A 14,268-nucleotide genomic window follows, 5' to 3' on the forward strand; every position below is an offset into this window, starting at 1 on the left:
AAGTCATTAATTATTAGAAAACAATTCCTCTTGTATTCTTTTCACTCAGTCTTTATCGAAGATTTAATAAATTGTCTTTTTTTTATACAAATATATAGATATACATATATATATATATATAGATATATATATAAGTTATTAATAAATTATTATATTATTTACCGTGTCGTTGTTCACACTTACTATACTTTTTTAGTATCCAAATGAAATCCTTTACTGATACATCATGGCATTCAGGTAATGTACTAAAAATATAGAAGCATCTATATATCAAACTGTTTAAATAATTTAATAAATATTTAATAGAAATTTATATAATAGAAATTTAATAAAAATTATATGTACATGAATTCTGTTGTTCTGATATGCCATGGAAGAAAGCCAAACGTAGAAATAAAATGTCCATGTATTAAAGCCAAATCAGGATCAGGAATCCCTTTTAACATCATTTTTTCCGAAATAAACTTTTCATTTATTTCTTCTATTTGTAAATTTTTTGTTGTTACAGCCTCTGCTAAATGCTGCGTTAATAATACTATTCCGTTTTTCCCAGCGTTCTTAGTTGGTAATAATATTCTAATTACAGTATTAGAACCTAGAAATATATACATTAAATATTATTATAATCAAACAAAAAAAGAATAGCATGTAAGAAATTTATATTCATTATTACTGTTTCATTTAGATTCATTTAAACTCCATCGCTTTTACAATCAATTTTTACTTAAAGTAGGCACAACGAACCTTCTTGAATACATCAATTTTGCAAAAGGATTGGCCCTCTTCAGAAGTGGTGTCAACTTCCATGTAAAGGAATACTTTTAAAAACTCATTGGTAATATTTATTTTTAAAAAATACTTCTTAACATGCGATTAACTAATATTTTATTATATTGAGCAATATGATTAAAAAAAAGTATTAAAAGAATTAAAGAGATGGCCAAACAAACAATTATAAAGTTTACATAAAGAAAAATATATTTTGACTTTAACGTAACCACATACCGTTTTAATAATAATAGCAAATATACTTTAGAAGCGAATAAACTCTCTGCCAGATAAGATATCCTTCAAATCTCTTTTTTCTGTACGCATTCTTTTAATAACATCATACTTATTTATTTCAACATAATTCTATGAAATCTTCTTTATATATAATAAATTTATAAATAATTATATTATATACCTGTAATTCCATTTTTTGTGTGTGGAATATGAAACTGACTCCAATTAACGTATTCCATTAATTCAGGTCTCCTAACAGCAAACTCTTGTTTTATTTCGCTCTTATGTTGTGATAAGAAATCTATATAAAATTGTAGAAGAAACAAATATATAAATGTAAGAATAACATTTCATTTTAAGTATCATTATAATGTTTATGTTATATAATCGATAATCCAAAAAACACATATACATTATTATTATTATTCATAATTATTAGTTATAAAAATAATCTTACTATTTAACATAAAATAACTTTTCAGTACTAATGGCTCTTTATCTATCAATGTAGGTTATATAAAAACTATCCCCATATATATACATTTGAAATACATTTGAAATACATTTAAAATATTTTAAAATACATTTAAAATATTTTAAAATACATTTAAATATTGCACAATTATTAGTCATAAAATTTATTTTACTATTAAAGATAAAATAACTTGACAGTACTGATGATTCTTAATCTAACAGCTAAACTTCATAAATAATTATTGTAAAATATTACCTTTTCGACCATAAAAACTGATAAAAGGTATACCCAATGTAATACACCAAACAATTATTTGTATAGAATCTTTGATGCAATCTTTCTTTTCTCCCAAAATAACCACATGCTCTGGCAGTTTTCTTAAATTATTAGTACTATTTACAAGCATTTCAATGTCTATCTTTGAATTTCTATTATACCAATATCCTATACACTTTCGATGGATAATTAAACAGCTATTATAAATGATTAACCTTAAGCTGTATAAAAGATGAATAAGTACGAGAAGTGTACGAAATATTATAAACATCTTGTCTTTTTCTAATTATAATATCACACAACAAAATCATAAATATCTTTATACAATATAACTCGTTTAAATTCACCGGTGAATACCACGAGACTGATCCCCCATCACAATCCCGCACGTTATTAATACATGACAATGCTGCCAATATTACGGTACATAATATGATTAACATATGTAGTATTTACTACGATGTTTATCCTTGAAATTGAATGATAACAAAATAAAGATACTCTCATATTGATACATATTTTTAATAAAAAGAATTAAATATATTAATAAACAAAATAATTTCATTCATATTTATTTCTTATTTAATTATAAATTGCAATTATAAAAGTTATTATCTGTAACATGTGTATTGGTTTATGAATTATATACGACCAATGAACGAGCAATAAATACCAACATAAAAAATAATATAAAAATAAAAAGCTACAGTAGCGCCACCGCAAGAATTTATCTTCGAACTATGAGTGAAGAAATCTGTAATATGTTTTATCATTTGTGAAAGATTCAAAAATCGATTAAAGCAGACACCGGTAAAAGCGCACGCGTCGTACTAAAATTATGTACATATCAGCTGCATTGATATAGGTGTATTGAGAAAAATCAGTGTTATTTTATTGTCGAGTGTCTTCCAATGAAATATTATTTAAATCATATTTAATGGCTCGTAATAATCGTACGAAAGTATATCTTGGTTATGAAGATGACTATGTAACTGATAAGCATCGTAATCTCATTAATTTTACGACTAATAAAATTGGTGGATTTCCAGTGAGTATACAAAAAAAAAAGAAGTCTGCGTAAACATTTTATTTTATTTTCTTGCTTTTTAAATATATAAATTAGTAAATTAAAAATTAGATAATAATAAATGTCCACGTAATTGCATGTTTATAGTTAGTATAATATTATTTGTATAGTGGGTGGTAAAATAATATAACTATTTAATACACTTTTCTATTAATTTATGTTATATTTTTTGCACAAATTGTAAACAATTTGTTTGTAGATAGATCAAATTTAATATTTTGAATTATTTCTTATACATTATTTTTTGAAGTAGATCCTTAGAAAATACATACTAATATTTAGTATAATTTTTCCAATCATATTTAATGAATTAACACTTACTTATGTATAATATTTCTATGGATAGGACTGGCATGGAAAGAACACACTGTCGTCACCACAGTGTAGACTTTGCGGCTTGCACCAACTCTTGGCTCTACAATTGTATGCTCCACTAGAAAATTCTAAATACCATCGCACACTTTATATATTTGCATGCATCAATCCAAATTGTTGGAATCACAATGAAAGTTGGACTTGTTTGAGAATTCAGTCCTTGGAAAACGAAAGTAAAACGCATCCATCTGACGAAGATGGCACAAGTGTATTACTTACAAAAACTTGGTTGGCAGGAGCAGATGACTGGGGCGATAACTTAAATGATAATTCTTGTGAACATAATGGAAATAACATGATATCAAATGTTCCTATTGATTTTAATCATTCCATGCAGTCTGCTATCGGAAAAGATTTTGTAGATGATTTTGCTGTATTGCAAGTAGATGATCCAAATGCGAATAGGTTTGTGAAAATAATTTTTCTTTATTTTATATATTTATATTTAATTATATTATATATTAAATTACCTAATATATATATATTTTAATCTATATCAATCATATTCTTTAGCCCTGCAAGTATAGAATCTCCAATTGGAGGAGCTGTAGGAAAAGTAGATTCTCCTCAAGCTTCTGCAGAAATAGAAGGAGAAGAAAGTGAAGTCGTTTGCATTGATACTCCTACGCAACCACAATGTGATTTGGTCAGTTTGTTACACGAAGTAACACCATTCCCAATACAGATTGAATTAAATACAGAAGAGAAATACTTTTTTACTGAAATTTTTATTTCTGTTGACGAAGAAGCTTCCAATATTGATGTACCACAACATGTTCGAGAGTTACTTTTAGAATATCAACATACCAATCCAGATTTATCGCCAACATTTGTTCCAGAATCTAATGATTCTAAAAATGCTGGGACAGATACAGAAAAGTATGAAAAAAGTATTCCATTGCATGGAGATGAAATGTTTCATAATTTTGTCACTCGCATACAAGATAATCCTGGACAGTTACTAAGGTACAGAAACTTTATTTATCTTAAAGACTGTTCATTTTCTTTATACATATAAAATATATATTATCTTATCTTATCTTCTTATTTGATAGATATTGCAGAGATAAATCTGCACCTATACTATTATATCCTATGAGCGGTTGTGTTGGAAAATGTAGACATTGTGGAGCAGAAATGATTTTTGAATTACAAGTTTTGCCAACACTTATACCAAAGCTAATATTGCAACCGCAAAGTGAAGAAAATTTCCAAATTGAATTTGGTACAGTTCTGATATTCACATGTTTAAAAAGTTGCTGGTCTTCGACTGATTCATACAGAGAAGAGCATATTATTGTTCAAGCAGAAAGATTATAGTAATTATATTGTTTTAATCGATTCTATAAGATAGTATAGAGACATAATTTTGGTAAAAATATAGTTATTTGATTTCTATAGATAAATACCGTCCATAGTTTGAAATGTCTGTAATACAAAGAAAATCTGTTGAAAATCATGACAAATATGCATTTTAAATAATTTTGAAAAAACTAACGGAAACATTATAAAAATTTCGTAATTATGTAATTTATAAAACTTATGTAAATGTCTATTGACCTAACTATACAACCCAGTTGTGTACTTAACTATTTATTATATTTTTATGTATAATATTTTTTGTACAATTTATTTATTATATTTTTTATGATAAAATAAGTTTGACTCTGTTCTTACTAAAGACAACATTAACTATGACGAATTAATGAATTGGTTGTAATAACACAATTTTTTTTAGTTACTCGACTTTTGATTTTTGATATATTATTTTCAATTTTAATTTTCAATAATTTAACATACGAAACTAAAATATTTTGGCAACATTCTCTTATATAAGTGACCATTTAATTTCACTTAATTACCATACTTAACATCTCTCTCCTAATATATTATATACTATATAATACTAAAAACCTAATAAATGATATTAAATATAATTGGAAACAATTGGAAAATCAAGTATATAAAATTCATGAAAGATTATTTCCGATAATGAATTTAAATAAATCCTTTAATTATGAGCAACGATAGTAGGATTCAATCACTCAAATATTTTTAAGTGATTGTTAATTAATTAAAATAAATAAAACTTTAATATAAAATATATAGTACGCTGTAAAAACAAAAAGAATTAAGCATTTCAATGTTTAATTTTAGTGTAAAAATATAAATGTACATTGTAGTTGATATGTAAATAGAAAAAGTTAAAAAAAAATAAACATCAACTCTTTAATTTCTTGAAACTTTTTAGGATATATCACATGTTATCACATGTTACATTACTTTTAGTATTCATAATATAGAATTGATTCTATAGTAATATTGATTTTAAATGATTTTTATTTTACGATTTATTTTTACAAATTATTTTAAATAATTAAAGTATTCTTATATTTTTAAAGCAATACTTATTTCTAAACAATACATTTTTATACAATTATGTAAGCTTACATACAGCTTTTATACAATTATGTAATTATTAGTATGTTTATTCTTATATATTTGATTATATCATCAATTATAAAACCTATGATCAAAAGAAGTCTACGTTCTCAATATTTTTGATATTTAATTTTTTATGAAGTAATTAACACTAGATTTTCACATACAGCAATCTCGACACAATGAGATTAGTCTAAATAAAATTATGTTTTATATAATACAACATAACATAACTATCGAGTTAATCGCTCTTTTATAGATTATAATAATTCTAGAATATGTTAATTATCTGAAAATAAAATGTTCAAATATTACAATATAAGGATAATATATGTGGGTCGTATTGTTTAGATAATAAGTTTCTAATAGTAAATAAATGTACTACTATATTGGATAAACTTTTTTTCTATATAATTAAATGTTTCTTTTCAAAGGATGTTCACACATATAACCTTTATATTCAAATGCAGATTGAGATACTGTGTGTAATGCTCTATCAGAATAATTTAAACAATTAAATATATCATCTCTTAATATTTGTACTGATTTAAGCGTCTGTTGTGTAACATACATCGCAATATATCGTTCTTGATCAGTATTCCTCATTCCTGTACAATAACTTCTAGAAGCACGCGATACTACAGCAATTGCTACATATAACTGAATTGCAATGTCAGCCAATTTTTGTAAAATTATATGCTTGGAAGATATTTCTGTTCCATACATTTCTAATAACCTTATGCTCATATCTACTAATATATTAATACATTCTTCAATTGTAGAACATGCAATTTTAAGGGATAAATGTGCATATTCAAACAAATATAAATTAACTTTTTTTTGAGAAATCATTTGCTTGAACAAATAAATAGGATTTTGTAAGATATTCCTTGATTTATGTACATCTTCATGAATATTCATTCCAACATGTTGCAAACCTAACAAAGCTATGTATATTTTTTCATCAATAGCAGATCCATCAAGTAAAGATAATCCTAAAGCATCCTGATATAATTGCATGTATGGATTATTATTCAAATAACTTTCAACTCCAATCACTTGTAATCCTTTTTGTATTTGTTTTATGCATTCATTAGCACAATAAGTTTCTGTTATTGCCTTTTCTATTTCCAAATCTTGATCTTCATAAATATCATTTATTGAACTAGTAAATAATGCGACACTTTCCATACAATACAAACGACTTGATATAATTCCGACAACTTCTTGTATTGCTTCAAATTCATGCATATTTTTGTCAAGATGTTTTCTTCCTAAAATATTTCTGTTCAATAAGGATAGGAAATTTCGCAAAATACCAATTGATTCTCCAGCAACCCTGTTGTTTCCAGGGGCATATACATCCAATAAAACAGAATGTCCATTAGACAATTCACTTAACAAATTTTCCGCAGGAATACATGTATCTTTAAAGTCAACCGTACAAAAATGTACTTCCGGTTGACCTACTGTATTAATAACCTTACTACAAGTAATACCTCCATGCTTACTTTCTACTATAAAAGTAGATAGCGAGTGATGCATTGAGAGATGTTTTTCTTCAGATCGAGCAACAACTAAAAAGAGATTAGAATCTACTCCATTAGCAATAAATTCTTTCCTGCCATTTATCGTCCAATATTTACCACAATTTGAAAGTATTGCTTCGGTTTCAATGTTTTTCATATTTGGACCGGTTAAAATTTCAGTAATACAAACTGTAGGTAATAATTCTCCACTGCCTATTTTAGGCAAATAATATTCCTTTTGCTTTTCATTACCAAATTTAGAAATTAAGTCAATAGGCAGAAGATTATTCTTAATAAATCTTGTAGCTAGCCAAGGTATAGATGCTAAAATTTCCAATACTTTAACAGTTTCTGCTTCAGACATATCTAATCCACCATACTTTGAATTTATTCTTGCTCGTAAGACATCAAGTTCTTTCAATGCTTGAAATGCTTCTTTTTTAGATAAATCATTTCTGTTTACGGAAGACATATAATTTTCAATTGGTTTTATCCATTCAAAAAACTGGTTGTACCTATCGTCTGATTGTGGTTCAGGAAAAGCCATAAATTCATAATCAAATTTACCAAGAAATAGATTTTTAAAAAATGGTGGCCTTCTTTTTAATTTTTTATTTTGTTGAGGTAATTTTGTTTTAACTTCATATAAATCTATATCCTCAATATTTTGAATAGTTCTTTTGGACATATAAATACATGTTGGTATGTACCGTCTTCCATTATGGTATATTTTTTGTGTCAACATTATATATTTTTATTCTTGTTATAAAACAATATCCAAAATTCGATAAATATAATTATAAATAATCACTAATAAAGTTGTACTTGCTTAAAAAAGAACTTAAGTAACCACATATACAAATGTTTCATAGATTTTCATTATCTAAATTGCCGATAGGTTTGCTAGTATCGTTACTACACGTGCTTTCAAATTTAAAACCATACAAAAAATAAGTAATTAGTAAGGATATTGAAACTAGAAAAAATTTAAAAGTAACTTTTCTAATTAAGGTTAGAAGATTTATATATATATATATATATATATATATAAGAATAATATGGTGAATATCTTTGTTGAAGTTCATTATTTTTCTGACAGATGGTGTGTTTATCATTCCTTATCAATTGGAATAATTTTTCTTTTGCGTGAGAATAAACATTTAGAATTTAAATGATTAATTTACATTCAATAAGTTCCACTTAATTTCCAATTGTAATTGTAGATAATTATTACTAATGAGAGGTTATCGTTTTTTCAACACCAGGAATTATTTTTTAAACAGCTTTAATATCAAGGTCATATGCAATTTCTTCATGTTATTTTTTCTTAAATTGCTCAACGAATAAATAACATCTCACAAAGTTCAGAAATTGTTTAAAGCGATTTATTATTTCGGAGATTATCCAAAACAACTGTGTTAATACGGATTACTTTGTTATACAGTATAGATTATGAAAATAATTATGAAAAAAGAATAAAAAATATTTAATATGGATGTATATTTTAGAATATTAGAATTTTAATACACTCCCTACATAAAATTAATTCTGAAAATTGTGTTGTGAAATCGATTGAATCTTCTTATATATAAATATTTTTTTTTTCATATTTTTATTTCCTATTATATTTCTTATTTTGTATAATTTCCTCAACTGTACTAGTTACATTTTACAACTAACTAGGGTTTACTATTAGAAACTAATACTGTACTGAAAAAAATAGTACATATCGTTACCTTGCTCTAATGGAATATTTTTCGAATAAATTAGTTGTGAAAAAAAAGGCTAGTATAAAAAAAAGGAATAAAATTCGATGCATATAAAAACAAATATCAAATCAATAGAATAAAAACAATCTATGCAATATTTACGTACATATTTCCTTAACCTGCTTAATAGAATTTTAAATTCTTACGAAGGACGAATTTTTTTGTATTATGCTTCTAACGTATAATTAAATTATTTGTCTATTGATTATTTTCTTTATATTATTTGATTATTGAAATAAATAATTATAGTTATATAATAATATTAATTTTTCTAAGTAAACAAATCTAATAATATATAATACAATAACGAATATCATCAAAAGAACTTATTTCTCGTAAAAATAAAAATTAATTATTAGTTCAATATGCTATCAGTACATATCATTATAAATGAAACGAAAAAGAATTAAATTCAATTATATATTAAATATTATCATATATATTTAAATATTTTTTTCATTGATTTGTATTTGAAGTAGATAGATACAAATGTAATAATATAATCAATAAATTTAGTTACTACTGTCTACTATTGCTCTAAAAATAAAAGAAAGGACTAAGAATAATTTAGTATAACAAATACGTTATAAACCTCATATCAAATTTAAAATAAATCGTTATATATATACGGTTTTAAAAAGAAATATTTTCAAAAAGAAGATTTTTCTTTCTTCGAAATTATATATATGTATGTGTTTGTGAAAGCGTGTGTTGTGTCTATATACATAAAAAAGAAAACGACGTCTTCACTTTCTAGCTGACCTAATAAACAAATACCTCCTTTCATGTAAATTCAAAACTGCTATAAAACGTGTACCGATAATGCGAGGAGCACAGTGATACTTCCTCTTTCATTTATTTAGTTTCTTTTTAAAGTATTAGATAGAAAAAATTCTTATATAATAAATAAAAATAAATATATACAATAAATAGCATAATATATACAATAAAACCATGTTATTTATAACAATTTCACTGTGCGCGTTTATTTGTAGTTTTTTATATTATTATAAACCTCGAATAGATAATTATTATTTATTATTTTATTATAACTTAATATACGCGCCGGAGGCCATGAAAGATATATTCTACTCCATAATTTATGCCAGGAATAATAAAACAGGTACGATATAATTTTATTATTTTTTTTTATAAATCTATTGACGTTATTTTTTAATATATTGACATACGAATCATCATAAAAATGTAAATATAAATTTTATTGATAATTTTAATTAGATGTATGTATCTTAATGACAGTACTATTTGGATTAAAATTATTTTTGTAAAATATATTTAGCTTTATTACCAATGCCTGGAAAAATTGCTATTGTAACGGGTGGTTCAAGAGGAATTGGGTCAGAAGTTGTAAAAATGTTGCTGCAATGTGAAATAGAAGTAATAATCGGTAAATATTATAATAATGTCCTTTTTACAATTTTGAAGCTAGTACTATTATATATACTATTATATGTATTAATATTACAGCTTGTCGAACGCCTTCTGCTGGGGAGAAATTAATTTCTAAAATAAGAGAATCTGGTATTACTACAGGAAAAGCAAAAGTTTACAAACTTGACAATAACTCTTTAGCATCCGTAAAAGAATTTGCTGACCAAATTAAAAATAATTATAATAAAATACACATTTTAATAAATAATGGTAAAAATAATTAAATTTGAATTTTAGTTAACGCGTTTGCATGTAATCAATAATTTTATAGAATCAATGTACTAATTTTTATTGTAGCCGGTATAATGTTCTCTCCGCAAAAAGAAACAACGGATGGTTTTGATCAGCAGTGGAGTACAAATTATTTGTCACACTTTTATTTAACAGTATTGTTATTACCTCTATTGAAAGCTGGTAGTCGTCCAAAACAAAATAGTAGAATTGTCAATGTTTCTTCTTGTGCTCAACGCATTGGATCAATGAATTTCGATGACATTAATTTTAAGTATGACACATTGCAATTTAATAAACTAACAATTATAGATAAAGATTATTTAGTTAATAATACAATTGAATTAATTAGGAAAAACTTTAACACATATTTATTGTACGCGCAAACTAAATTGGCTCAAGTAATATCTACTAAACATTTACAAAATCTTTTGGAAAAGAAACAATTAGGAATTCAAGTATATGCAGTACATCCAGGACTTGTTGATACAAATTTATTTCAATATTCCAATCTAAAAAAATTTCGATGGTTTTATAAATATATAGTAAAGGTAAGTCCCAGACTAAATTATTTCAATGTTATAATATATCTTAATATTATTTTAATTATTTATTGATAAATAAATTCAAATAATTTCAGACTCCTGAACAAGGAGCTATGTCAATAGTTTATGCAGCCACTAATGATGAAATTGAAGAACATGGTGGAATTTATATAAGTAATTGTAAAGAAGACAAGAATGTACATCCTGCAGTTTATGCCAAATCTATTCAAGAAAAATTACTCCGTATATCTCTTGACCAAGTGCAATTAAAAGATATTTTCCAATACGTCGATACTTAATAGTAATTACAATGTTTTTTATAAGAATATATAATATGAATTTATTAAAAATGTTGTGTAATATATAATGATAAATAAAAATATATATAATTATTGTAACACATATAAAATAAATAACAAATATAAAATAATATATAAAAAAGAAATTAATTCGAACTCATAAAAGGAACAGGAAGAAAAAGCAATAAATTATGCGATCAAATATAAAATAATTCATAAAAATTTGTTAAAAGTATAAAAATTATATTATTACTATTATTCTAGCATTTTTACCAAAAAAACAAATGATATAGAAAAGAAAAAGATTAATTTTTTAAAACTTCACAATTTCCCAGACATTATAAATAATAATTAAAATTGCAACTTAGTTCCTTTAATACTCACATCACCGTGTTGCTGTAGAGAAAGAATATAAGAAGCGCAAAAAAGTTGACATAGAACTTCAAGAATTAAAAAAAATATATATTTGCATTTAATTGCTAGCTATTTTCTAATTCGATATCCATAAATGCTAACTCTTTTAATTAATTATTTAATTAGTTATTGACAATTAAAAATGTGAACATTTTTTTTTATTTCTTAGCAAAGCAACGTAGTTGGCCACAAAAGAAAAAATGAATAAGTGCGCTAAATTGCTAACAAAATGTTCATTTAAAATCCATATAACTTCTAACTTTATTAATTAATGATTTAATTAGTCATTAATAATTGCAAATGTGGAAACGTCATGAGAAGGTTATATGTTATACGCATGCGCAACCACAAATTCAAGGTGCAAGCACACTTTGAGAAAAATAAAAGTAAAGTTGGTATACCTGCAGGGGATATATTTAAAGTTGATTTCCAAAGCAACAACCATGGAGACTATACAAGGAACACGAACTCCATGTATACAAATGAGATATGAAAATAAGAAAGCGCCCGTGTTCTATTTCGATTTTATATCAGAACATACCCATCATATAGGTTAAAAGAAGTGTTCCTTTCTTTTTAATAAACATACTTATATGACTTAAAAAATATAGTTTTTAATTCTGTCTTAATAAATAATTAATTCCTTGGCTATTATTGAAAATACATATATACATGCATTTCTGAAGGCACACACATATGTTTATACACTAAAAATTAAATATAATTGTTTAAAATTCTATTATAATATAACACTATACTATATACGCTATCAAAGAATATATCATGTACTATCATATACTATCAAATACAGTATTCTTTGATAGTATTGTATCTTTATCGCATTACATACCTACTCTCGTCATCTGGTGGTCAAGTGTACTAACTAAGATGATAATGGTTACGCAAAAATTGGACTTGTGAGTTTCTATGTACTTCTATATTCTATGCTTTAGAAGAGTGCACGTGTTGATTAATCTTAAAGAATAACAAATTTGAAGATAAAAACATATGAGTATTGTTGACAGAAAATTTGTATTTAATTTTTTTTTTTATAAAGTTCATTTTTTCACAAGAGAGAGAAAGAGAGAAAAAAAAGTAAATTTATTATATTTATTATAAAAATGCCGAAAATACGTAACGAGAAGGTATCTCGTGTGCACAAAGAAGTTGCAAGACAAGGTAGAGAAATTTCTAAGTTATTAATTGTTTGTTTCAATACTTTGTTGTGTTTTATGAGATTTAATTTTCTTTTTTCTGTTTTCATAGGTATTCAGTTTAATAAGGATTTTGGTCAACACATTTTAAAAAATCCGCTTGTTATACATAATATGGTTGAAAAAGCTGCGATTAGACCAACGGATGTTGTGTTAGAAATCGGTCCTGGTACTGGAAATATGACTGTTAAAATGTTAGATAAAGCAAAAAAAGTAATAGCATGTGAATTGGATCCAAGAATGGTTGCAGAATTGCAAAAACGTGTTCAAGGATCACCTTATCAATCAAAATTACAAATAATCGTGGGAAACGTTTTGAAAACAAATTTGCCATTTTTTGATTTGTGCATTGCTAATATTCCTTATAAAATTTCATCTCCATTAGTTTTCAAATTACTTTTGCATCGACCTATTTTTAGGTAACCACGTATATTTATATGAAACTAAATTACAGATAGAAATATTTATTGATTATTAATATTATTATAAATTATTTTTTTAGGTGTGCAGTACTTATGTTTCAAAGAGAATTTGCAGAACGTTTGGTTGCAAAACCAGGTGATAAATTATATTGTCGTCTCAGCATTAACACACAACTTTTAGCACGCATAGATATGTTAATGAAAGTTGGAAAAAATAATTTTGTACCACCACCAAAAGTAGAGTCTAATGTAGTTAGAATAGAACCTCGAAATCCACCACCACCGATTAATTATCAGGAATGGGATGGATTAACAAGGATTGCATTTGTTAGGAAAAATAAAACACTTTCGGCAGCATTTAAACAAACTACTGTAACAACAATGTTAGAAAAAAATTATAAAATTCATTGTAGTTTAAACAATAAGGTACTCATTGCTTTTATTCTGTAAGGTTATTATTTCAAATGTCTGTATTAATTTGATTATGTTAAAATATAGACCGTACCTGAAGATTTTGATATAAAAGAAAAAGTAAATGCAATATTGCAAACTGCTAAGGCAGAAAATATGCGGGCTAGGACTATGGATATTGATGATTTTATTAGGTATGTAGAAATGATCATATATATCTAAAATTCTGTCATATACGATATAACATCTTTTGTTTCTAGTCTCTTACATGCATTCAATGCCGAAGGAATTCATTTTACATGAATAAAAAAAAATTTATGTA

At 25.2% G+C, this 14,268-nt stretch overlaps 5 protein-coding genes and 2 long non-coding RNA genes across 8 annotated transcripts; 4 read left to right on the plus strand and 3 right to left on the minus strand.

Moving 5' to 3' along the window:
- Positions 1-13: 13 nt before the first annotated feature.
- Positions 14-2,253, minus strand: LOC122523157 (dehydrodolichyl diphosphate synthase complex subunit nus1). Its single transcript, XM_043644784.1, has 4 exons — positions 1,736-2,253; positions 1,187-1,306; positions 346-595; positions 14-245 (listed from the first exon to the last, which is right to left on the minus strand). The coding sequence occupies exons 1-4, from the start codon at positions 2,025-2,027 to the stop codon at positions 155-157; spliced, it is 753 nt and encodes a 250-aa protein (XP_043500719.1). The 5' UTR covers positions 2,028-2,253; the 3' UTR covers positions 14-154.
- Positions 2,254-2,549: 296 nt separating this feature from the next.
- On the plus strand, positions 2,550-4,834 carry LOC122523159 (programmed cell death protein 2-like). Its single transcript, XM_043644786.1, has 4 exons — positions 2,550-2,804; positions 3,190-3,623; positions 3,732-4,184; positions 4,274-4,834. The coding sequence occupies exons 1-4, from the start codon at positions 2,694-2,696 to the stop codon at positions 4,536-4,538; spliced, it is 1,263 nt and encodes a 420-aa protein (XP_043500721.1). The 5' UTR covers positions 2,550-2,693; the 3' UTR covers positions 4,539-4,834.
- Positions 4,835-6,049: 1,215 nt separating this feature from the next.
- On the minus strand, positions 6,050-8,190 carry LOC122523158 (complex I assembly factor ACAD9, mitochondrial-like). Its single transcript, XM_043644785.1, has one exon. It carries the CDS (start codon positions 7,932-7,934, stop codon positions 6,075-6,077), a length of 1,860 nt encoding a protein of 619 aa, XP_043500720.1. The 5' UTR covers positions 7,935-8,190; the 3' UTR covers positions 6,050-6,074.
- Positions 8,191-8,275: 85 nt separating this feature from the next.
- On the plus strand, positions 8,276-8,556 carry LOC122523160. The gene is made up of 2 exons (XR_006305261.1): positions 8,276-8,335; positions 8,413-8,556. It is a non-coding gene; the product is annotated as an uncharacterized LOC122523160 (long non-coding RNA).
- Positions 8,557-9,624: 1,068 nt separating this feature from the next.
- Positions 9,625-11,570, plus strand: LOC122522908 (dehydrogenase/reductase SDR family member on chromosome X-like). 2 transcript variants are annotated; one of them, XM_043644288.1, is made up of 6 exons: positions 9,625-10,081; positions 10,259-10,366; positions 10,447-10,620; positions 10,708-10,915; positions 10,994-11,192; positions 11,282-11,570. In XM_043644288.1, the coding sequence occupies exons 1-6, from the start codon at positions 9,913-9,915 to the stop codon at positions 11,483-11,485; spliced, it is 1,062 nt and encodes a 353-aa protein (XP_043500223.1). In that variant the 5' UTR covers positions 9,625-9,912; the 3' UTR covers positions 11,486-11,570. The 2 variants fall into 2 exon arrangements, with proteins under 2 accessions (XP_043500223.1, XP_043500222.1); XM_043644287.1 differs by having other exon boundaries at positions 10,708-11,192.
- Positions 10,354-10,901, minus strand: LOC122522909. The gene is made up of 2 exons (XR_006305201.1): positions 10,810-10,901; positions 10,354-10,482 (listed from the first exon to the last, which is right to left on the minus strand). It is a non-coding gene; the product is annotated as an uncharacterized LOC122522909 (long non-coding RNA).
- A 1,262-nt stretch (positions 11,571-12,832) lies between the features above and the next one.
- LOC122523132 (probable dimethyladenosine transferase) lies at positions 12,833-14,250 on the plus strand. The gene is made up of 5 exons (XM_043644740.1): positions 12,833-13,078; positions 13,166-13,532; positions 13,616-13,961; positions 14,034-14,140; positions 14,207-14,250. Exons 1-5 carry the CDS (start codon positions 13,021-13,023, stop codon positions 14,247-14,249), a joined length of 921 nt encoding a protein of 306 aa, XP_043500675.1. The 5' UTR covers positions 12,833-13,020; the 3' UTR covers position 14,250.
- The last annotated feature ends 18 nt before the right edge of the window (positions 14,251-14,268 follow it).

The sequence above is a fragment of the Polistes fuscatus genome, unplaced genomic scaffold (assembly GCF_010416935.1).
Source record: "Polistes fuscatus isolate 324 unplaced genomic scaffold, CU_Pfus_HIC Scaffold6, whole genome shotgun sequence".
Classification (NCBI taxonomy): domain Eukaryota; kingdom Metazoa; phylum Arthropoda; class Insecta; order Hymenoptera; family Vespidae; genus Polistes; species Polistes fuscatus.